At 44.2% G+C, this 23,515-nt stretch overlaps 1 protein-coding gene across 1 annotated transcript in view; it reads left to right on the top strand.

Moving 5' to 3' along the window:
* Positions 1 to 23,515, top strand: part of RANBP10 (RAN binding protein 10) — a 413,778-nt gene that overhangs the window by 117,656 nt on the left and 272,607 nt on the right. Inside the window, exons 3-4 of the mRNA XM_085639148.1 lie at positions 1,341 to 1,393; positions 21,435 to 21,602. Of these exons, the coding sequence (XP_085495274.1) occupies positions 1,341 to 1,393; positions 21,435 to 21,602 (221 nt within the window). The remainder of the gene's footprint in view (positions 1 to 1,340; positions 1,394 to 21,434; positions 21,603 to 23,515) is intronic.

The raw sequence follows: 23,515 nt of genomic DNA, 5'->3' as shown, positions 1-23,515 counted from the left end.
GCTTTCACTTGGGTTTTTTGCATTAGGGTAGCCAGCCGCTGCTCCTGTTGTTGGCTTGCGATATTTTTGTTAGGTTTAAAGCAGGGTTTAAAATATCAATTGCCCTTTCATGTTAAGAGTTTAGGATGGGGCAGGGTGTTCAACTGAAAAATTTGAATATGTAGTTTGAATACAATATACAGTGTCATTGGGCTGATGCAATCATACCTAGTCCTTTAATTTTTAGGATGTGTTCTCCTTTTGTAACTGGTCATTTCACTTTAATATTGTGCAGGCATTGTACTGTACCCGAGTTCCAATGACTATTGCGGAATATCAAAGTGGATATTAACTTGTGGCTTTTCATAAAGAAGAGACCCTTCAGAATTATTATCTTCATAGTGGGTGCTTGGCAGGATTCCCTCTTTCTCACTGGAGAGCTCAGAATAGTGATTATCTTTTCTTCACAAAGAGTGGTCGGAATAAAGGTAATCCATCTTCATAATGCAAACTGGTTACACAGCATGATTCTGTGTTCCAGGCAAGAACAGAGCGCAGATGGCATCTTCTGTTCCAGTTGTGATCTTGGGCTATGCAGTCGTATTCTACTGATTGAGAAATATCACAGCGAATCTTATTTAGTTGAACATTTTCATAGAGAAGAGCCCCTTCAGGATTCTTATCTTCATTGCACAACTATCTATGCTTAAAACGACCTTCATGGGCAAAGCTCAAAAAAGATATGTAGTTCTTACATGACTTCCCCTTTCAGATCAACAAATTCATGTTGTTAAATGAATCTATCATATGTAGCAGACATTTGGTTAACTAGGAGCGGCCATTGAAATCTGGTGCATTCTGTCAATTGAGACCAAGTCTAGCTGTTAAAATCATGTGGAGAGCCATTTGATTTTTCCGCTATACACTGATGAAATGGAAAACTTCTCTAGTCAAGTTTGTGTAGGTGGATGAGTGGTCACCAGGGTAGCGGTAGAACTGTACAGGTAAGGAATGATGGGGACTGGTCTGTTTAAGGTAGTAAAACAGTTGAGTTTCTAGTGATATTTTGGCAGGAACCTTTAGAACAGCTTTGTTTATGCTTTTAGATAGAGTAGTGGATGATGGAAGGGTTTGACAAGATGTGTACAAAGACCGCGAAAATGGAAGATGACTGGGTTCTTTGTGACCACCCTGCTTATGCTGAAGAATGGAAGCACAATCTATTTGTTCTACCCTAAAGATGAAGGGCATTACTTCAGAGCCCCTATTTACTTAACATTTATGTCAACAATCCGTGCTGTAATTTGCCTTATCTTGTTGTGTCGAAGTAATGTTTTTTTATTGTCTCTTGTTTATTTTAGGTACATGGGAATTGGACTTTCAGCACAAGGAGTCAACATGAACAGGTTGCCTGGTAAGTCATCCAATACGTAATCAGAACTCATTTTCAATGACGTGGCCTGGGCATAGCCTACTTTTTGGGGGTGTCGTTTCCATCCTGTGGCACTTTGGACCTACATCTAGTTATTTGATCTTTCAACTAGTATCTTTAATATTCATATTAATCATATGAATAAGTGCATTGAAGTGAGTTTTCGTTATCAATGTGTGATGCGCTCATAATGAGGAAAGGAAAAATGATGGAAGGTGGACAACTTTCTCCACTACTAAAGCCTGAAGGAAAGGTGCATAGAGCGCTGACGGCCTTAACTAGGACTGACAGAAGCTCTGTAAGAGATGCTTTCACCCCCAGTAAATTACTTTTATCCCATGTGCTACTGAAACATCCAGACCCCATTTGAGTGATTGGTGCCTCTGAGGACTATTCAATGTATGTGTGTTTTAATTTTTAAACCCATCTCCATGTTTAAGTGATTAGTAATTCTATCCATTGTAGCCCACACCCCTGATTTGAGTGGTTGACACCTCGCTTCCTGATAAACTGAAGTCTCCCCCTTGTACCTCTTGCAATTTGAGAAATTTGCATCCACACCCCTGTGAACTGACTGCGCAATGAAGTTTCTGCTATTTGAATGATTTTGCTCTACACTCCTGCGTATTAAAGCCTCAAATCTTTCCAAACCCTGTCCATGATGTCATCCACTTGACTTGTCGGTTACCTCTTCCACCTCCTCTATCCAGCAATAACTCTCCCATCTCCAGTGAAAAATTACAAACTCCATTGCAGCACACCTCAGTGCTGCACTCAGCTGTAGGTGTTCACTTGAAATTTTTAAACTTTTAATAATCCATGCACAGTTTTGAGTATCTAATCCCTGAAAACTAGTATGCAGTCTGATTTGCACTGATGGAGGAAGTCATGTACTCCTGGAATTTTGCAAACCCTCATGCCTCAACCTGAGCACATGCGATAAACTAAAGCTAAGTAATACCAGAACCTCTCCCTATCTCTCTAGCTACACGCCAATTTGACAAACCTTAAATGTTCTAGTGTTAATTCACCTTGTCCACTCCTGTATCCAAATCATTGTGATAATGATTTCCACTCGCATCTGAAAATCATTTACCAGTCTGCTCACTACATGCCTATCTCCATACTTCACATCATCCCCTTTCTGATAGTTGATCCCACACTAGGTTGGTGGAGAGAAGGTGGGGGAATAAAGGGAGTGTTAAGCCCTGTACACAGTGTCGCAAAAAGATGTCTCTATTGGATCCAAACAGTTGTATGTAGTATCTAGAATCAGATGATTGTTTGGCCTGCAGCTGTTGCTCTTCAGTGCACCTAAAGGCCCTCATGGAGAGGGAGACCAAGATATTTTTGGCAACGACACTGAGGACACTTCAGAGTGGTCCCTCTCCCTTCATGTTAGTTTCCTAACAGGGAGCGATCCAACACATGATCCTCCCTCAAAAAACAGGAAAATATAGCATTGGAAGAAGTCCTCTTCTTAGTGAAGGACACAGTCTTGCTCCAGGGACCATTCAGAGGCGCTGTTGACCAATTCCAGTCTCCCGTTTCTTTGGAGCAGATTCCGATTTTGAAGATGAAGCAAAGGTTTCTACTCCATCTGCCGACCCTTCTCAGATCGAATCCGTTTGATAGGTGATTTGGGGCATTTTGATTGGGGCCCACAACTTTCTGGGTTACTCACCAAGAGTGGGCCTGATCTGCCAGGATTAATGATTCAAGTGACTTCAGCCCTGATACCACATGACTTTGTGTCTTCATAAGCTTTGACCTTAATGCTCCTTCCAAGGAAGCTCTCGTCTGTTACGGAGCTGGCCTGTGCCAATGATAATGCCATCTTCTGTGCTATGCTGGGGGCCACCTTCCAAGTCAGACACCGAGTGGCAAAGTAAAACGTTAATACATGTTTTGATGATGAACCAATGTCACAGAACCTCCCTAGGGCCTAGAGGTTCATTAAGCAAGAGTAACTTGTAACACATTTGCCAGCCTTTACGTTGACCTTCAGTACACACAAGATCTTGAAATGTCAGCAGAAAAGGACAATCTGTGTCTTTCATGTCAGTCTTTAGAGAACATCTGTTGGTTTAACACTGTGGTACAGGAAGCACTGGAATTTCTGCTGCCTATTGCTGAAACAAAGTACAGCACCATGGCTGAAATACTGCAGCAGCCTTTAGTGGCTTTGGAACCTCTGCTGCCATTCAACGAAATGCCATTCAAGTCTGTTCTAGCTGCCTGAGAGAAACTTTCCTCTTTCTTGTAGTCCACGGACAAATTGTATGGTGCCAACTATCTGTGCCTTCCAAACTCAAATTTTCTTGACAGCCCATTCCCCTGAGGGTTTGTATAGTAAATCTTAACACCTTCCCTACTGCTCCTCTTGATAATGAGTCTAAAGACATGACTCCTTAGGTAGGAATCTGCAGCCTGCCACCTGTGCACTGCAAACATGGCAAGTCTTCTTGGTCAGTGTATCCACACCTTGTGGAAATTGGCTAAAACAAGTGTAATCAGCCTCCCTGACTACATGACAAATTCCTTCTCTGACCTGGTCAGTGATGTTTTGGACGCCTCCAATCCGAACTGAACGTCTGGCCAGGATTGTGCCTACCCGATGGCTCCATCTATGGGCACCGAGGTCGCTCTGTACCAACACACCTGGGTGCGCTTTACAGGCTTTTCAGATGTTAATTTATGGTCCTGATGTTCGATGGTGAGCAGCTCTAAGGAGATGTGATAACGTAAATCATGCCTGTGTTATGTTCATAAACCTGTGTAGCACATTGTTAATCACCATGTTTGTTACAAATAATGTGCTAATATTTTAAGTTCAAATATAGATGTTGTTTTCTAGTATTTTGTTGTTTCTTGTGGATTTGAATATCTCAATAGCTCAATTTCATTCAGAATTCAAAAGGCCCAGAGCTTTACATTTGCACATTTCCTAAAGGTGTAACCTTGCTTTCAAACTTGTCAAGGGAAAATGGGATTTAGGAGAGTAATGAGCCTAGTATTGTATGAAAGGATGATGTCTTCTCAAGGACGTGCAGCCCTTACTCGAGGAGAACATACGGACACCCGCAGGCAGTTGTGGACCACTTCGGGCAATGGCAGACCTCTTGCCATCATTTGGGTTTACTATAAATGAGCCCATGTCCCACCTTTGCAGCGACTATCATTTATTGGTGTGATTAGGGCACAATGGAGTTAAGGGCTTTTCCGCCGCCGCACCGAGCTGAGAACATTTGGTCTGTGATCCTGAAGCTTCAGGCTCGGTCCTGGATCACCGTGATAGTGGCTCTGAGCCTTCATGGCTTTATGCATTCTCATCAGCTTTGCCAGATGGCACATACATTCTGTCCATCAAAACTGCTGCTGCAGGTTCTCGTGGACAACACCACTGCCGTGTGGTACTTAAACAAGCAGGGCGGAATGAGTTTCTGAGTCCTGTGCCAGGACACTGCATCCTTGAGGTGGTTGGAGCTCCAGAGCATCTTCCTGATCATGAACCATCTGGTAGGGTCCCTTAATGTCAGAGTAGACCAACTGATGTGGCAGCACCTGGTAAATCGAGTGTCTAGATCTAGAGGTGGTGCGGGCATCTTCCAACAGTTGGTAGAACACTGCTAAAGAACAAGCAGTATTGAACATTTTGCACGCTGGAGTTTCTGTAATAACACTTGTTAGGACACTTATTCCAGCTGGAATCGAACACTGAAATCCATGTACTTCCTCCCACTTCTGGCTCTCCTGGCAGAGTTCTGAAAAAAGACTAGAATAACTGGGCCTAAGTGTTCCTAGCAGCTTTGGATTGGGTCAGGAGAGTGTGGTACCCGAACCTTCTGGGCATGAGCATCTGTTCAGGCAGCTACTTCATGATGACCTCCTGTCTCAGCAACAGGGCACACCACATCAAACTACGCAGTCTACACTTACATGAAGAGAGATTGAGTGGCGGCAATTGACTGCATTTGATTTGTCACCTGAAGTGGTGGATGTCATTCTTTCTGCTATGCGCCCTTCCACAAAATCAATTTATACCAGGTGCCGAGACAAATTTGTAATTTATGGTGTTCGCAACACTGGCCTGTTACATGGGAAGTTGTAGGACATACTTTTGTTTGTTTTGTCTGAAGTTCAGCAAGGCCTTGCAGTGGGCACTATTCGAGTTCATTTGTTGGTCTTTTTTGGCCCTGCTGCGACTGCCGGACCAACCGTCTTTTTAGGTCTCGGCTGCGCTTGCGCAGTCTCGCTCCGAGATTTAATGTTTTCAGAAGAGGGGCTTGAACCTGCCCCTTTTCTTCCCTCTTCTCCATTGGCTGGCCTTTTAAATGCTGGTCAGCCATTGGAGAAGAGCTTCGTCTCTCCAAAGAAGCCCTGTCTTTTTCGGATTCGGGGCGTGTTTTTTACTTTCTTTCTCCCCTCGGGAATGTAAACATTCCAGCCAACGGCAAGAGGAGAGATAGAAAAACACGCCCCCGAATCCGAAAACGCCGCTGCGTTTCTCCGAGGCATTTCTGCTTGACCTCGGAGAAAGACGGTGGTGTCTCCGTATGTTCTTGCTACACCACTAACTGAATTGCTGGAGTGAACCCCCGTGACATTTTCTGCACAAGCCCCCCCCCGTGCCTGTTCTGACGTGCCTATACGGGCCTTTGAGCGCCGAAATGTTATCTTTACCGCACAGAGTCAGCCGTTTATGCGTAGGTTTCACTATTAACAGTTCAGCGGCACAGTATGTGGGTTCCACTGTGAAGGGAATCCTGCCTTAAATTAAGCCCCGCCTCCCCATTGGATACCAGGAGCGCGGCTGGGTGCTGATTATAAAATCCCATTCCACATATAGCGCTATGACGGCCTGTCAGTAAGCACTCTGTATGGGGTGAAGTACACCCTACTGCACGTAATGAAAACAATGCAAGGCACTGCGGAGCTCCATAACCGAGTAGGGTCATAGGGCAGACACTGTATGACTCTAAATATTCACTCTACGCACGATGGGGGTACTTTGCTTCTCATAATAGTCGTGTGATGAGCTCCGATCCTTTCCCTACATTTCTACATTTGCAGGGACATTTAAACCCACGAGCTGTTTCTGTGTATAAAAACATCTGGGAGTCAGTTACACAGAAACCAGGTACTGGGCATATTATTGTCAATGGTTTTTACATCCGGAGTCCAGAGCGTGCAGAGGGGAAGGGTGTTGGAGGGGGGTTGAGGGTAATGATCACAGGGCACGGAGTTAACGACGCGGCTGTTGGTACAGGCCGCTAATTAATTTGTTATACATGTCACCCTCCTCCCCCCAGTCTGATGAACTCCCCCGCCTCCCTCCTAATTCAGATTCTCCCTGGCCCCAGAGCTGGAGCGCCGAAGTCCCCCCAAACGTTTCGTAGAGCTTGAGCAGTGTGTACGTGATGCATACGTGTGCGTACCGTTGGGGTGCGTGTCTGTGCATATGCAGGTTTGTGTATACATGAAAAATCTGCAAAGAGAGAATTATCGCGCGTTTTACCAAAAAAAGAGGGGGCATATTATCAAGCATTCGGATGTAGTCCTCGGATTCATGGCTGCTCAATCCGACGCATAAAGGCCGAGTGATTTCACAAATGCCCGCCACTGCCTGCCAGTTGTACATTTTTAACTCAGACTGCATATTGGCATCAGATGTTTGCTACCAAATCCAAACCATATGTCTTCGGAAAAATACACATTCGGGTCTTGGGCAGTTCCAAAATGGGCTCTTTCTGCACATTTTTAGTTCCAGGGAGTGTCCATACTAATTTGAGAGTGATTAAGCTATTGACATTGTAAATAACAATGCCGTTTCTTTAAATGTTTTAAAAACAAAAACATAAACAAAAATAATGTCATGAGCAATGCCAATAGCTCTAACTTTCACAATGCCGAGACCGTTGCATTGTAAATGCTTGTTTCATATCATCTGCTGTGATGAGGTTTATTGAAGGTGTAACACGGTCAATCCCACGCCTTTTGTGATGCTCCATTAAGTCCTTTTACTTGGTCTTGACATTTCTCATGTTTTCCCCCTTCAGACCGATGCATAGCTGCTTGCTTTGTCACCTGATCTTGAAGACGGTCTTCACTCATGCAACATAATTGCAATGAGGAACTTCGGACACTTTCAGTACAATGTCCTACTCACCTTTTTGCAGGACAGATCGGTGCTGAGGACTTGAGCAGCCTTCTCACTAAAAGCGGACACTCCCTTCCATGTTGGGCAGTCCATCACTCTACAAGCATTTTTTGCTCCCCCTCACCCCTTGAATGATGGTGAAATGCCCTATGGGTTTGCCCCAAAAAGTGATTTAAGCTTTTACATTGATCGTACCAAGGGCCATTAAGTGGATGATAAGCTCTTTGTGAGGTTTTGTGAAGCAAAGAAAAGGAAGGGTGTGCAGAGGAGGACCTTATCGGGGTGGTTAGTCCTCTGCATTAAGATCTGCTAAGCACTAGCCATGAAGCAGCCTTCTGAACGTTTGAGAGCCCATTACACTAGATCTAAGGCTAGCATTTTGTTGGCATGTGGAATGGCTGTTATTGACATCTGCCATGGTGCGACATGGATATCGGTGCATATGTTCACTGAGCGCGTTCGCCTTGACATCCAGGTCCGGTGGGCAAGGACTTTTTTTCCCCACTTGGTCCTACAAGATTTTTTTGATTTGAACCCCCTCTAGAGACCATCCACCTTGGAGAGGTACTGCTTTCATATCTATTCTTAGGCGAGGAATCTGCAGTGAGAAGTATCCATCAAAACAAGTTAATTACCTTCGGCTATGTGGTTTCTGGTTGATACTCTATTTAATCACAGATTTCCTCACTGCCTTCCTCACTGCCTTCCCTCTCCGTTCTGTGTAGTGGTCTTTTTTGTTTTGTTTTCCACAACACATTTTATTGAGTTTTGTAACTTAAAACCAGGGGGACCTGGACATAGTGAGACATATGTTTCATTTTTAGAATACAGCAGTGATAGCAATTTCCCACTTCCTATGGTTGCTGTACATGCATAAAAGAACAAATAAAATAACCAAACTGTATAAAACGTTTGCGCATCCATACATTTTGTTTCGTGCCTTGTTCCCTCCCAATATCTCCTTTAATTAGGGACCCTGACATGCTTATTAATATTTTGTTCTTGCCCATTGACTTTATTTCATCTTCTAATCGTTGGTCTAGCGTTGTGTGGTTCCAGTGTTAAGCCTCTGAAATCAGCCCATCTTTGCCATATTTTGGTGTGCTTCTGTGGGCACCTGCATGCTATGAAAACTGGGAGTTCCAGGCTCCTAGGTGGGGTGGGATGTTGTTTTTCCATTATCTAGCGATATCACGCTTTGCGAGCGTGATGCCAAGAAATAGTAAGTGTTGTATATGTCTATTTCCCCCTATTCCCTCTGTGCAGTGTAATAGGAGTTTGGGGGATTTAGGGAGGTCCCATGCCAGCACCTCAGTCAGAAAATCTATAACGTCTCGCTAAAAGCAATCTAGGGCTGTAAAGGACCAGATGGTATGTATGAACAAACCTTCGTCTTGCTGACACTGTAGGCCTTGTGGGGATGCAATCAATCCCATCTTTCATAATCTATGTTTGGTATAGTACACCTTGTGGAATGCTTGAATTGTACGAGTCTTAGGCAGGCTGAGATTGCAGCACTTCTTGGTGACTCGAGAGTTTCTGTCCAATCATCATCATCATCGATTGGGCCTAAGTTGGTCTCCCATGTTGCCCTGAGGGCCTCAGGGCAACATGGGAGACCAACTTGAGGGTATCAAGGGTATTGGGGTTGTTCGTGATCAAGGATTCATAGATTTTCGAGATTTTGTGTTCTCCTAGGTCGCCCATCAAGATTTTACCTACCAGCGGACTAAATTCTGGAACACTAGTTAAATCTAGGATGTAGGGATGTAGTGCATGTCTTAATTGTAGATATTTATAGAATTGATTGTGGGGCACGGATAATTCCTTTTGGAGGTTTTGAAATTATTTGAGGACGTGACCCTTCATTATGATTCCCAAGGATGAGAACTCGAATCGGTCCCAGTTAGTGAATCCCTGAAGGTCTGCCACTTGGTGGAGTAGTCTGTTTTGCCATATTGGGGTTTCTCGGGTGATGCGGCCCCACCAACCCGTCCGGCGGAGAAACTGTCACTATACAAGGATCACTACCCTTGTCGCAGTGGGAAGATCCTTTGGGTCTGATCTGTTGTAGAGAAAAGTGTATAGGGAGGGTCCCCATAATCCACTGTTCCACTCTGTGCTGGGACGTTTCTGGAGCCATACCACCATTCATTCAGGATCTGCAGATGTGCAGCCGAATGGTATGATTGTATATCTGCGGCTGCGATGCCTCCGCAGTATGTGGATTGCAAGCAGGTATGAAGGGCTACTCTAGCAGTGCTGCCTCCCCATAAAAACTGACCCAGTATTGCGTTAATTTGTTGGAACAATGTCAATGGAACTGAGTATGGATGATATTGCAGTTGGTATAGTAAGCAGGGTAAGAAGACCATCTTAAAGATAGCTGATCTTCTGTAAAGACACTGGACCAGGACCTCACCTCAGCTTTTACACGATCTGTGAATGATCCTACGTTTCGTGTCCAGGAAACAGATTGGACATCGGATAAAAATACTTCTAGGTAGTTTAGGCCGCTTGTTAGTAGTGTAAGTTCTTCTGCCCACCGTCCGCTCCCCAAGTCCCCCTCAGCGCCCAAACCGATGATTTACGCATGTTCGTATGAAAGCCGGACATCTCCCCAAAGATGCAGATAATTTTGAGGATTCTGGGGCCGGATCTATGAGGGTCAGTATAGAAAGAGGACATCGCATAGAGCTATGTGGTCTGATATCTCTGGTGGAGGTTCTATGGTGAGAGCGAACAAGAGCAGGGAGAGGGGGCATCCCTGCCTAGTGCATCATCCTGGAGTGGTCTCTTTTTAACATCTAAAAAGGTCCCACGTTAGTATCCAGCACTTTATAACCAACAGTCATTCACACTCTGCATCTGCGGGCACGGAAATGGAAACTATAAGAAACTGACGTCAACTTGTAATGGTGTAACTACTTTGTGGCTCTGGACCATCATTTCACAGCCGGTATGGAGCCAGTGCTGAGCCACATGATGCAGCTTAGGGGCAGGATCTCTGCTATGAAACAATCTATGGATCTCTGGATCTAAGCGCTGCCTTAGACTATCCCTTGGGGGATAGTCTAAGGTAGTGCTTCTCAAACGTTCTAGAACCACAACCCATTTTTAAGAAAAACGAATTTTCATGACCCACCTAGCCTTAATGGGCATGAGGCGGCCGATTTTGAATTGAAACTAAAGCATCGTGTAGGAACGTACTTTCATTTACAGACCGCACCTTTTCCATTGAAAGGGTCACTAAATTTGCACAGACGTAGCTTAACTAATGAAACGATTAGCACACCAATGATAATGTGTGGAAATTGGGTTTCAGGGAATATGAATCATTTGTGCATCACCAAGTAGTGTCTTGATTTGTTTTGATCCTATTAAATCCTTTGCTTCCATCACTCTTCGGAATTACAAAAATAATGTGCTTAATTTTTGTTTTGTTGACTGTGTACTGCTCATTTATATGTATTTACATTCTGTTGTGTGTTTGAAAAACTGAATTCCAACAGCCTTTTCTTTCGCACTTATGGTACCCCCAGCAAGATTGTCGCAATTCACTTTACTTGTCTTTCTCTGACTGCAGAGTGAGAGGAGTTTATAAACACCAATCCCCATTTTAAACTAAAAAGCAGCAATTTGTCAGAAGACATAGCGTGGCCTTTGATGTCTGTCTTTGAAGCACAGCAATTGTGACTAGATAAATACAGAATTTAAAGCCATCTTTATTTATTGCTTGGACTTTCACAACCCACCAAAAATCAACTCGACCCACAGTTTAGAAACACTGTTTTAAGGTGAGGAATCTTTGGTTTGATAGAGTATCCACTAGAAAGAGCATTACTGAAGGCAAGTAGTTTGTTCATTTGATATAATTTTGCATCCGTGTGCCAAATATTTTTTCAAAATACTGCCATGAAGTTGCCATCCACCTGTACTAATTTTTAGTGCTGCTCATCGAAAGAATATATATTATCTTTATCATGTTCAAGGCCATTTCTTGGGGTAACTTCATCTCTGTTTTTGTTTGCATGCTGAAGATTGAAGAAAACAGATGATTTTCAAAGTATTTAACTCAACACAAGAAGGGAATAGGGATGATTGACAAAACACAAAGTAAGGCATCCTAAACCAATAAATAAACACAATAGGTGGTAATGGCAAGTGTGTGCAAAAAAAGAGCTATTGTGTAATTAATCATATGGCCTGCCTCACACCACAACCAGTTGTGGAGGGGATTATTGTAAGTCATTAGTATATGGTACCCAGGGCCAGTAAGTTAGAGGGACGCCCCAGGGACTGCAGCATTGGTTGTGCCACCCTACGTGTGACGAAGGTAAATCCTGGCTCCCAGCCTGCCAATGCTAACTGGAAGGGCAGTTTTACACTGCTAACTCAACTTTACCATTTAAAGCATGTAAGTCACATCTAAGGCAGTCCTAACTAGTCCACAGGTAGGGTGCTTTATAGTAGAAAGTAATTTTTACTGTGAAAGAGGCTAGTAGCCCCGTTGGCGAGTGCAGAGTTACAAACAGACCCCACAGCCTTGCTAACTTTTGACTGGGACTACTAAAGGGGATACTGTCGGGTATAAAACAGTTAGGCATCAAGTCGGGCTTAATGCAACTAAGTCGAAATTAATGTAACTTGTTGCAGTGTGCAACTTTTACAAATTGTCACTTTGTTGCCCTATATCCCCGACGCCCCTTTTCTGTTTCAGACTAGGTCTGTCCCTGACTCTGCTTTTTGCCCTTCTGGGGAGACATGCAAACGACTCCCAGGAAATTACAAAATAGAATCCTACGTGGAGGAATGGTGTTACCTCTCCCTGCCAGGGCGGGTGGTGGCCCAAAAGGTGAGCTTCTAAGAAGAAGCTGCCTTTGAAGGGCAAATGATGAGCACTTGGGAGAGAGGCTGCTCTATTGTTTGGTAGACAGGCTGGCACTCTGGACGGAGAGGGAAACGAGTTGCCAAACTGAATTTTCAGGGGTGTGTAACCCCCTTGGTAGCCCCATTTCTGAGTTGGGCTAAGGAGCTCTACATGCTGAGAGAGGGGTTCTGCCATCTTGAAAGTGGGCAGAATGGAGAATTCTGGAATAGCCAGATGCCACACTTCACAGGAAGTAATTATCAGGAGGGAGGAAATCCAGTAGCCTATTGACTACTAACCACGTCATACACAGAGGCTATTTTCTGGGCATAAAAGGGTCACCACTGGCCCCCAGAACTCCTATCTGGGCGGACTGGAGAAGAGAACAGAAGGGCTGCCTTGCTGCACCAAGGACCCAGCGAAGAGAGACTGCACCGACGTCGACTGCACCTGCTGAACCTGGTTGCTTGCAAAGGAGAATGGTCTGTGCCTGGTGTGCCCTGTTCGTGCAGAAGTCGACTCCTGAGCCCAGCTGATATAGGGGAAGTTAGCTGACCTGTTCGCAGCACAGGGCCACAACAGCTGAAGAGTACGGCGAAGCTCACGCCCTTCCTACGTGCTTTTCGAACTTGTGCTACCATTATGAGGATGAAAAAATGTGTCCATCATCATACTGGCTATTTGTGGCATACCAATTACAGTTCATGCCCTGAAGAAGACCCAATGTTTAGGGACATAAACACAGCTGTATCCATGTCCTTGTTGCAATTTTCAAGCAAGAAATGAAGAACGAATATTTTAATTATACTTCTCTGACATTCTGATCTACCAAGTAAAAATTTCTGTAACTCTTAATTTTGATTTCTTTGGTGACATAAGACCCTTTCCTTATGTTTATAATAAACTTGAGTGCCTCTATTAGATCGCATCTCCCTCTTATTGTTGTATATGTAAGCCTTTGGGCGTCCTTTTGGACCGGTAGCCCTGGGAGCGGAGCACCTTTGTATAACTATATGGAGTGCTGTGAATCTAAACAATAACCTTTCTTGTACTGTTTTTGTGAACTGCTCCATTATCTGGTAACTTCCTTGCCCCACCCCGAAGGTAAGGTTAAGTTGAGCCCCAGCCTCCAGCCGAAAGATGACTGCAGTAGGTGCAGTTTCGATCAGCAAACCCCGACCCCGCCACTAATCCTTACCCATGCAACATTCAAACTGGAGACCCCCATCATGAACCTAGCTGCCAGCATCCAAACATAGAATCCCCTTACATGGACTGATGGGTTTTCCCATAAATGACCATCTCTCAGAAAAATTGCCCCTACAGACCAGTGAAACAACCACAGGCAAAATACGGGTATATATTAATTCACATATGAAAGTTTCCCATTCTTGCCTTTGACTCTTGCTCCCACTAACGCAAGGGAAAGTTGAGCAGCTTCCTGTTGCTTTGCCGCGTCTCTTATTTAGTCAGAAAATTGGAGAGGCGCAGTGTTGTAAATGCGGTCTCTTCAACAAGGCTTTCTCTTGAAACCTTTACAAAAAGACCTGCTGCAGCAGGATAAGGAGGGGGGGGGGAGGCGCTCAAGAGGAAAACCGAGGAGGATAAAAGCCTGATGTTTCGCAATCCCCAGGCAAGCAAGTCGGGAGCTAAATATAACGCGTGAGCTCACTGCAGTGGCCGTCTCAGCCCCGCGCCAGTGTCCCCGCCCTGCCAGGGATTCCACCGCTGCGCGAGCGCGAGGATAGCGCGCGCCGCCTTTGTTCGCCTGTGGGCTCGAGGGCTCCCGTGCTCTTCACACTGGAGTGCGTCCAGCTCGGGGCTGCCAGCACATGGGGCGAGGGCCGCGGCGGGAGTGGCTGCTCAGTCAGTAGGACAGTACACAGGGCAGTGTGAGCCCAGATACTCGAAAGGAGATGGCGGTACCCTCAAATCATGGCGCCTGGCTAATTTCAGTGATTGATTTCGATTAACTGTTTTATATTTTGATTGTCTGTTTATCAGCCTGTTGGGAGCTGACGGTGCGAAATGCACCCATGTCAGCTGTTTACCAAGGGCAGGCGAGGAAATAGCCCTCGAACTTCAAGTTGGTGACCGTTTTCTCAAACTGTGCCGGCCGTAACCACGCGCACAAGGCAGCGAGCGAGTTAAGCCCACCCCAAGGAAGGGTTGGGACCCCCACCACAAGTACTCCAGTATCTACGACTGCATTTTGTGATTATCGACGCACCTTTGCATAAACAGGACCATGCTTGTTTTAAAGGTGCTTGGTGTACCACTCTCCAACAGTGCACACTGCACCTCATCTCTCCATAGTCTCTCTCTAACGCACATTTGCATTTTTTATAGTGCTACTCATAGCTCACTCAGTTCTGTGATGTGCTTGGTACATATTCTTTGCAAGAGGCACATTAACTCTTCCCGCTACTTTACAATGAGCCGCAACTAGACAACATTCTGAACTCTCACTAGTAGGAACAGTAATCGGCTCACCCAGGGAGACACACGAGAAGTCCAGGCACCCGGCAGGTCATAGCTGTAGACAACGCCTGATCCATCATCATGCCTCCATATGGGCAGCGATCAGCGCCCCCGCCTCCCCCCCCCCCCCCCACCTGCGAAAATCCCGATATCATAGCATACGATGGTCCAGCTCTCAGGCGCAAGATTACTATTGCTCATTATGCGCGATGTAGTGCATCCTCTCCCAGTTTATATATCCCCAGTTCGTTGATGGTTAGTTCATGGCTGCAATCCCATAGCCTCTATGATACAACTCACAGGGGATTAGGCACACTGCATGGCCCCCATAAGGCGTGGCGACCACCACGTGTACTAGTAGGGTATACCCAGACGCAGGCCCCGGAAACCTGTCTGCAGCTTAAAAACAGAGCAGAGACGCACACCCCATAGGCCCACGAGATCAGGAGTTCACATAGGGTGCGAATGGGCGTTCCTGCTTTGTAAGCCTACACATCAACTGCATTACCAAACGTGCCAATGTATGAATGAATGAATGAATTGAACTTTATTTCGACATAAAAACATATCATAAAAGTAATACAAACATCAATAAAAAGAAGAAAAAGGAACAGTTTGGCGAACACAGTATAAAAACCTACAGAAACAAAAATAAAATAATCAAGTTTTTAAAAAACCAAAACAAGCAGAAACACATTACTGTAACAACTGTTTCCTTGCGGTTCTTATCCTCCAAGCCCAACCCAGAAATTTAGCCATACAGCAGGCAAAGAAGGGACGGGCATCTGAGCGCAATATGCGTAGAGCTTCCAAGTATGATCTTGTGCCCAGACTCCTACATAAAGGCTTCAACCATCTCGACCTAGGCACAACATAGGCATGGCACTCAAACAACAGATGAGGTATGGACTCAACCCTTGAGTCACAAAAGGGGCAATAAGGAATAGTTTGGAATGGAGGTTTCCAAGTAGACGTTAGAAATCCTAAGGGAAGAACACCCACCCTGAATTTAAAGTATAATGCTCTGTCACCCGGGTTATGGATTGAGTCCAGGTAAGGTTCTCTGAAAGGGATCTCCTTAACTAGCAGAAACTGGACAACAGATTTGCAATGATTAGGGTTACACAACCTCTCATTATCCACCCAAAGCCAGTAAGCCTTCTTTAGCATTTGTTTTGAAGGTGCTGTTCTATTGACCCAAGCATCTCCTAAACCCAGCTCATAAAGAAGTCGCTTAACCTCCCTGAGCCAGAGTACCTTATGCCAGCCAGGTAAGGATAAGATTTCGCTTAGGGCAACTGCATAACTACTCAATTCAGGGACATTCCATATCCTGGCCCATAATAAAAGGGGACGTAGCCTAGCTTGCTCACAGATTGGGCGTGTGCCTGCATCTAGCAAGAGGGGAATTGTAGGGGTACTATGGGGTAACTTCATAAGATCTTTGTGGAAATTATTTTCGAGGTGGGTCAAGATGTCAACTCTCTGTGTGCCCCACAATTCCGCACCATACAACGCTGCACTCACCACCCTTGCCCTATAAATATCTAGTAGTGCCCCAATAGGTTTTAAAAATGAGGCACGTTGTTCCTTGAGCAGGGCCCCTGTAATCCTCTTATGGGTCAGAAACACCTTTTGGTGGTGCCCCTTCCAACTCATATTGACACAGAGTCGAATTCCTAGGTAGTCAAATTCATTGACTCTATCAAGAGGAACAGAGTCCAAGGTGGGAGGAACAACAGTTTTCCTGGGAGGGTTAAGAACAAGGAATTTGGTCTTGCTAATGTTTATGGACAGGCCCTTGATGTCACAAAATGTTTATAAATGCCAATAAAAAGAACTTTAAAAAATAATTTAAAAAAATAGTAGGAACAGTAATCACCAGAGTCATCTTGATATTTTTATTGTTGCCATGCAAACTACCTAATGCTGAAGGAAGTTCATGTGCTTTTTAACCAAAAATTTATTTTAAACACAGTGCCTCCCACCAAAGTCAACACCAGGTGCGGCTGCACCAGTCTCACCGCCCTCAAGCCAGTCCTGCTCCCAGCAATGGGGCAGGACAAGCATTTCCAGATATGTGGTGAGCGCTAACCTCATACCCATTATAGAAGGAAAATGATCTATGTAAGTGATGAGGTGTGATACTTCCCCCAAATTCCAGCAAGCAAAACAAGATAACAGATTTCTTGTACATGATTTAAGGGAGAGTAGACTTCTCCCCTGAGGTTTTTGTTAAACTTTTGGAATCAACTTTGCTAAAACGCAGCAGACGTTTATGGGCATTCATCAAATATTCCAGTACTTTGATGGTGCACCAGGGAAGCCTGGCCTTTCCTAAGAGTAGATCTCTTTTTTTCCGAATATCTTAAGTGAGAAATTACTTTGGCTATACCAAGATCATCATTTTTTCATGGGTGAGCCATTATGCCAAGGAGTGCATTCAATATGACAGTGCATGAAATTTACGATGGATACATCAGCCACAGCCATGGGTACCTCAAAAAATTCCCTCCGGTATTCAAGGGTCAGCATTTTGCCATTGACACCTCTTATAAAATGAGTACAGGAAACCTTATGACCAGATTTATCTCAAACATCAGTTCCATAATTGTGCTGTGGATCTACCCCGTATGCTAAGAATTACGTGTATCATGTTACTGTCTTCGGACAGGTGTGGTGACGCTTGTTCTGTGTCCCTGCCGCTGTATATGACTGGGCTAGTGGCTTTCTCAGTTAAAAAGTTCGAGTCCCCACAGACAATGATGGTGTCTTAATAGAAGCATTTCAGGGCCTGCATTTTGCCATAGGTAATGCCTCCCACCCAATTCTATTAGTGCCCTTTAACATAAGGAAAGAATAACCTCCATTATGCCAGACCAGCAGCACACTTCCACCCTTTACACACCTACATTAACACACACATTCTCACTATATCTCTTGCACTCTTTGTACTTATGTATTCTGTCACACTCACACAGACACACTGCCACTGACACTTCCATTAGTCAATCTGCTTTTATTGTGTTAGAAAAGCTTGCCCTGCTGCTTCTGCTATACCTGTCTTGCCTTTTAGTGACGCTTAATAAAAACATATTTACATACAGTCTCCAAAGAAATACCACTGTGTTGTGGAATCTGCCCAGAATTTACATACAGAGGGCCTGATTTAGGTCTTGGCGGACGAGTTACTCTGTCACAACGATGGATATCCCGTCCGCGAAATATAAATCCTATTATATCCTATGAGATTTATATTTTGGCGAATGGGTTATCCGTCACCGTTGTGGCGATGTAACCCGTCCGCCAAGATCTAAATCAAGCCCACAGCCATCATACTTTGAAAAATTGGTAAACCAGAGTTAAATGTCAAGTCTCCTTTCTTACTACCATGTCTATGGGTGGAGGTTGGGTGTTTGTATCTGGCCATCTCAGTGAGTTGCACACCTTGATGGAGTTTGGCAAGGATATCTTTTATTGTTCTTGCTACCTTACTCAGCCTGTTTGTAAAATCTCCTAATGTTCACAGATAAGAGACTAGCAGAATAAACAGATTGTGAGGCATACAATTGCATTTCATTGCAATTCAATGATCAAGGTACTTGCTTTGTTCACTTCACTCACTGAAAGGTAGCAAAAGCAAGCAGAGAAGGTTTATTATAGGGTGTGGGAGAGGAATAGTAACTCGGAAACGGTATTGCCAAATCTGTGCCTCTTCTTGAGACTGGGGACTTAATTTAGAGGACAGTATGGAATGAAACCCACAGAATATATCCACATCTAAGTCCACACCATGTACATGTTTCACTCCCTCCATGTCCACCTTTCACCCCACCTTCCCCACCCCAGTGCAGCCTTTGATTACCACATACCATATTTTTTTGCTCTCTGTAAAATATTCGGCAGTACCCTTGAGTTAAAAGAACGTTTCTAGGGCATTTGTGGAACCCATTCAGGATTCTGCAATGGGGTACAATCTACTTTTTATGTACCTTGAAGATGTGCCGTATTGCATTTGGGAGAAATGAGAATCGCACCAAGAAGGGTCATTTACAGATTATCAAATTAGTTTTTTTTATCACAGATTATCTAACCTAGATTTGATATAGGTAGATACCTTAATATAGTGTTATTTAAAAAAGAAGCCTACCCAATTAGGGTGCCAATTCTGCCTCCTCGAGTGGGAGCAGAGTTAACACTGATTTAGCATGAGTGTCGTAATGAAGACTCCACAGGACGACCTACCCAATCTCTGCTACGAGATTAGGTTGGTCATCATGCCCGACCTTAAGGAGGGAGATTTGCTACTCTAATTGAGCCAGTTTCTAATCTGTGATGTGACCCTTGATTTCAACCACTGTGTAGATTAGGGATACATAGTCCTTACGAATTGCCAACGGATTATAATTTGACTTAACCAATGGCAAGAAACATGTTGACCCTCTGAGCTATCAGAGATCACTGCCTCTTTTGATAGCCACCACGTTTTTAATTGGACAAGTAGACTCACCTATTAAAAACTTACTTTGAGGACTATTTAGTCTATTTTAACACGTACCTCTACATGCACACGCATTCTACTACACAAGCGGCCCTACACCCACACTTCACAAATGGCCTTGGAACAAAAGATCTCTGATAAAGAGCCCCCTTGTGGAAGCCCGTCTGGCACGCAGTGCCGGCCCAACGAGGAGCATGCCCTATGATGACGTATGACACCGATCTGGATGTGTGAAGGCTCCTGTTCCTAAGGAAGTGGACCCCTCCCACCAATTCCCTAGTTGCTGACAGACCACATATTCTCTCTTATCACCCATAAGGAGCTGCATACCCACTGTTGAAAGACATGTCTCAGTTACACACCATAGGTCCAAATATAGCTTTTCACCGTGAAATGGGTATTCTCTGATATGTTTTGCAGCACCCAGTACACATTTTGAACTTCTTTTAACCCCATTAAGTGTGATTATGTGGGGTCTACACAACATTGCTTCAGTACATTTGTGAAGCTCACCATGGACCCCAGTCCTAGGCTGCGAGCTGCCTCAATGATACCAAATAAATGCAAGTGAGATTTGAGTGTACTTTAAGAGCAACATCTTCCTTTAATATAATATATAGCAGGATGTGAAAAGTTATTTTTACCGATGATCAAAATGGAATTGAATTGCATCGTTTCCTTTAACCAATTATGGCGCTGTATGTTAACATCGTGGATCAGCCCAGAGGGGATTATTGGTTTCACAAGCATGCTGTTTGGTACATTATTTTACCTTCTAGGAAATACGTCCATTGTTGTACACAAGGGACTATTTTACATGTGGAAAGAGCACTCACTCATCACATTATGTAATGTTCAGTTCTTTATCTCAAACATGATTATACAGAAAGTGATGCTTTTTTGCAGAGGCCCTTTTTAATGTTTTAAGTGCAGGTTTGACCTTAAAGTGGATGCCATATTGGGTTGCCCCTATGCACTCTGGGACACCCTGATCCAAAAAGGGGCCACACTGTATTCTCACAAGATTAACAATAAAACCTGCAGTCTCGGAAGACTTTGAGCACCCTTTTTGGAGTACGGTCAAGTCATCTAATCTTCCACCAATGCTAGTCTTGTCTGCATCTTAATGAGTCTTGAGGCTGTTAATGCACATCCTTTATCTCTGGGTTTAATGTCGTAACACATACAAACAACATCTATGCATGCTTATTTGCATGCTTTACTCCTTTAGAGCCCAATCGATTGGCTTTGCCAATGCTTTTTCCTCTTGCACCTGGCACAGTTTAGCAGAGTTATCATCTTTGAATGTCCGGCTTTCTGGTAGTTTGTTGTTGTAGCAATCTACTATTAGTCATTAACCTCTGCTTCTTAATAGACCTTTTTTCTATTTACCCCACATAATAATTCGTCCAACGTTTCCTACATAATTCTTGCCTGTTCACGTGCAATAAACATTTCTATTACAGCGCCCTACCTGCTCTGTACAAAATTCTGGTGGTTGTTAGTGCTTATCCTGGATTTTAGGGGTGAGTTGGAGAAGGATGGTACCCATACTTGTCATGGGGAGGTTCCCAACAGTATGCTTACCTTAGTCAAAAACAGGGAATGGACAGGTAAGAATGCGTTCAACTAAAGTAGAAGAAATTTATGTTTTGAATAAAGTCCAGACTGAAATTGGTGAGTTTGCTGAAAATAGTTCCACACTAAGGATATAAGGGCCTTCCTTTCTTTGTTACCTCTTCCAGAAAAAACATTTTCATGGGATTTCCATGTTTTCACTTGCTTAATCTTTTGTATTTACCACACCTGGTCGTAGATTGTGGTTACATGTTTTTAGCAGGTGTTTTTAAGGAACCTCATATGAATCTGCGGCACAATATTACCGCCCCAAAAAAGAAAAATAGATTTGGTGATTCATTAGCACAATAAATAGCCTTAGCCCTAACCTCTCCCCCGCCCAATCACGTCCTATCTGAGGATTCTTATATATGGTAATCTCTTTTCTTTCCAGGTTGGGATAAACATTCTTATGGTTACCATGGTGATGACGGCCACTCCTTCTGTTCCTCTGGAACTGGTCAGCCTTATGGCCCCACTTTCACCACCGGAGATGTGATTGGCTGTTGCGTGAACCTTATCAACAACACCTGCTTTTATACGAAGAATGGCCATAGCTTAGGTATGTTAACTTTTATCATTTGCTTTGAGACAACATCTGTAAAACTATTTGTCTATCTACTGAAAGTATCCGTGTTTTCCCTCTCATACTTTAACTTCTGGTTTAACTTTGTAATAGCCGCCCTATCTCTTATTCTTCCCTTGATTTTCTCATGCTGTTCTCTGTTTGAATCCTTGCTCATTTCTTCTAACCCTTTGAAATGTTGCTGCTCTTAAACCAACCTCCTGATATCTGCTACTTTCTCTAATCTCTTAAAATACAAAGGTTTCTAGGCAGTAGTGTAGCAAGTTTGTTCTAAGTGTTTTGTATGTCTGCTTTAAACAATCATCTATTGAGCTTTTGCCTTCCATAGAGTGACTAATAATGCAAGGCAGGTCAGAGATAGTAACACTTTTTGTGACATTTCGGTGAAGGTTGAAGCTCTAACAAAATGACTTGAGGCCCTGACATACAATGTGAATATACCTCTCCTCATAAGGACTATCTATCCGGAGCATCCACAAGGATCCCTTCTCGCACTCAACAGACCCACTAGTTTTTAAAGATCATAGGGGTGCCAACACACCTAGCCACCCTTGTGTATTCTTCTGATAAAGTAAGTCACAGCCAGAGATAGTCATCTGTTATCACTGGATCCTAAACAAGAGGAAGCCCTTAGCCAACTTTGACACACAAAACCTGTTAGAATTTCTCAAAAAAGGCCTTAATTAAAAACAAAATTCAGTCTTTTGCGTTATTTCATCACCATTTACTTGTATGTTGAAACCACACTTTGTTTTAAGCATGGCTTTATAAATGTATGTGGATTTCATTTCCCAAATTGTTTTGGGAAAATAAGTAGAAGCCACTTTGAGTGTAGCATGTTAAATTGCTGGCTCCACAATTCAACGAACGCAACTAGAATGCAAGTCCCATGCATCCGAATTAGAACTTTACCTGTGCTCCATATTCTTCATATGGCATCATCTGTTTTTTTTTCTAACAGCATAGGTTGAAAGACAACACATTTCAATAATAAAGCAATGAGGAAGGAATTGGCTGTAGGACCAGCTGTGTGCTTTTTAGTTGCATCCTGTAACATAATGAATCGTCCCTTTCAATGTTCATCAGCTCATAATGTCCCTTTCAATGTTCATCAGCTCATAATGTCCCTTTCAAACAATTTAATGCATGGGTCCTTTAAGTCTGCACTGAAATGTAAACTCAGTGATTACGTTTATGGAAGAATATGGGGAAAATACAATATCTGATAGACATCTAGCCGCACATTCCTTAACTTAGAATATCCCCACTAGCGTCAGACTGGATCCGGATTTTTTTCCCCCCCAGCAGTACCTCTGCACACCGGGGTGCGGTGTCGCCCGGCTCCGTCCTGACGTCGTCCACGGAAGTGACGTCAATGGAGCAATAGAGGTCCCCCCCCCCAGCGTGCTGCATCAGTTTTCTTCTTTTCCGCGTCCCAACGCGGATCCGGAGAAGCAGTTACCTCTGGCCTATTTTTTTTGTTTTTCAGGCCTTCTCGATGCCTTTTGGCGTCCAGGAACAGTGTGTGATGCCTTCGGGCTTCAAGACGTGTGAATCCTATACGCGGCAGATGTCGGCGACTGATCCACACGCGTCTGTATGTGCTGCTTGGGGCGAGCACCACGACTCCTTGCGGGAATGCCGCATGAAGTTGCTAACCGCCGGATGTCCCGTTCGGAGCCATCACGCCGCCGGTCTCCTCCTTGTGCTGGGAGAGGTCGTGGAGTTGTTCCCGCGGATGTCGCTCCCCTGCCGCAGGCTAAGCACAAGAAAAGTCGCGGAGGGCGCCGACCACGCGCGACGGCGGGGCCTGCTGCTCCCGGTCTCCACCGGACACTGCTCCTCAAGATTCGCCCCCCGCTTACCCGCCGTTTCCTGGCACTGGGGCG

This window comes from Triturus cristatus, chromosome 12 (assembly GCF_964204655.1).
Source record: "Triturus cristatus chromosome 12, aTriCri1.1, whole genome shotgun sequence".
Classification (NCBI taxonomy): Eukaryota; Metazoa; Chordata; class Amphibia; order Caudata; family Salamandridae; genus Triturus; species Triturus cristatus.
Note: the sequence above shows the minus strand (reverse complement) of the source record. Positions and strands in the feature narration are given on the sequence as shown.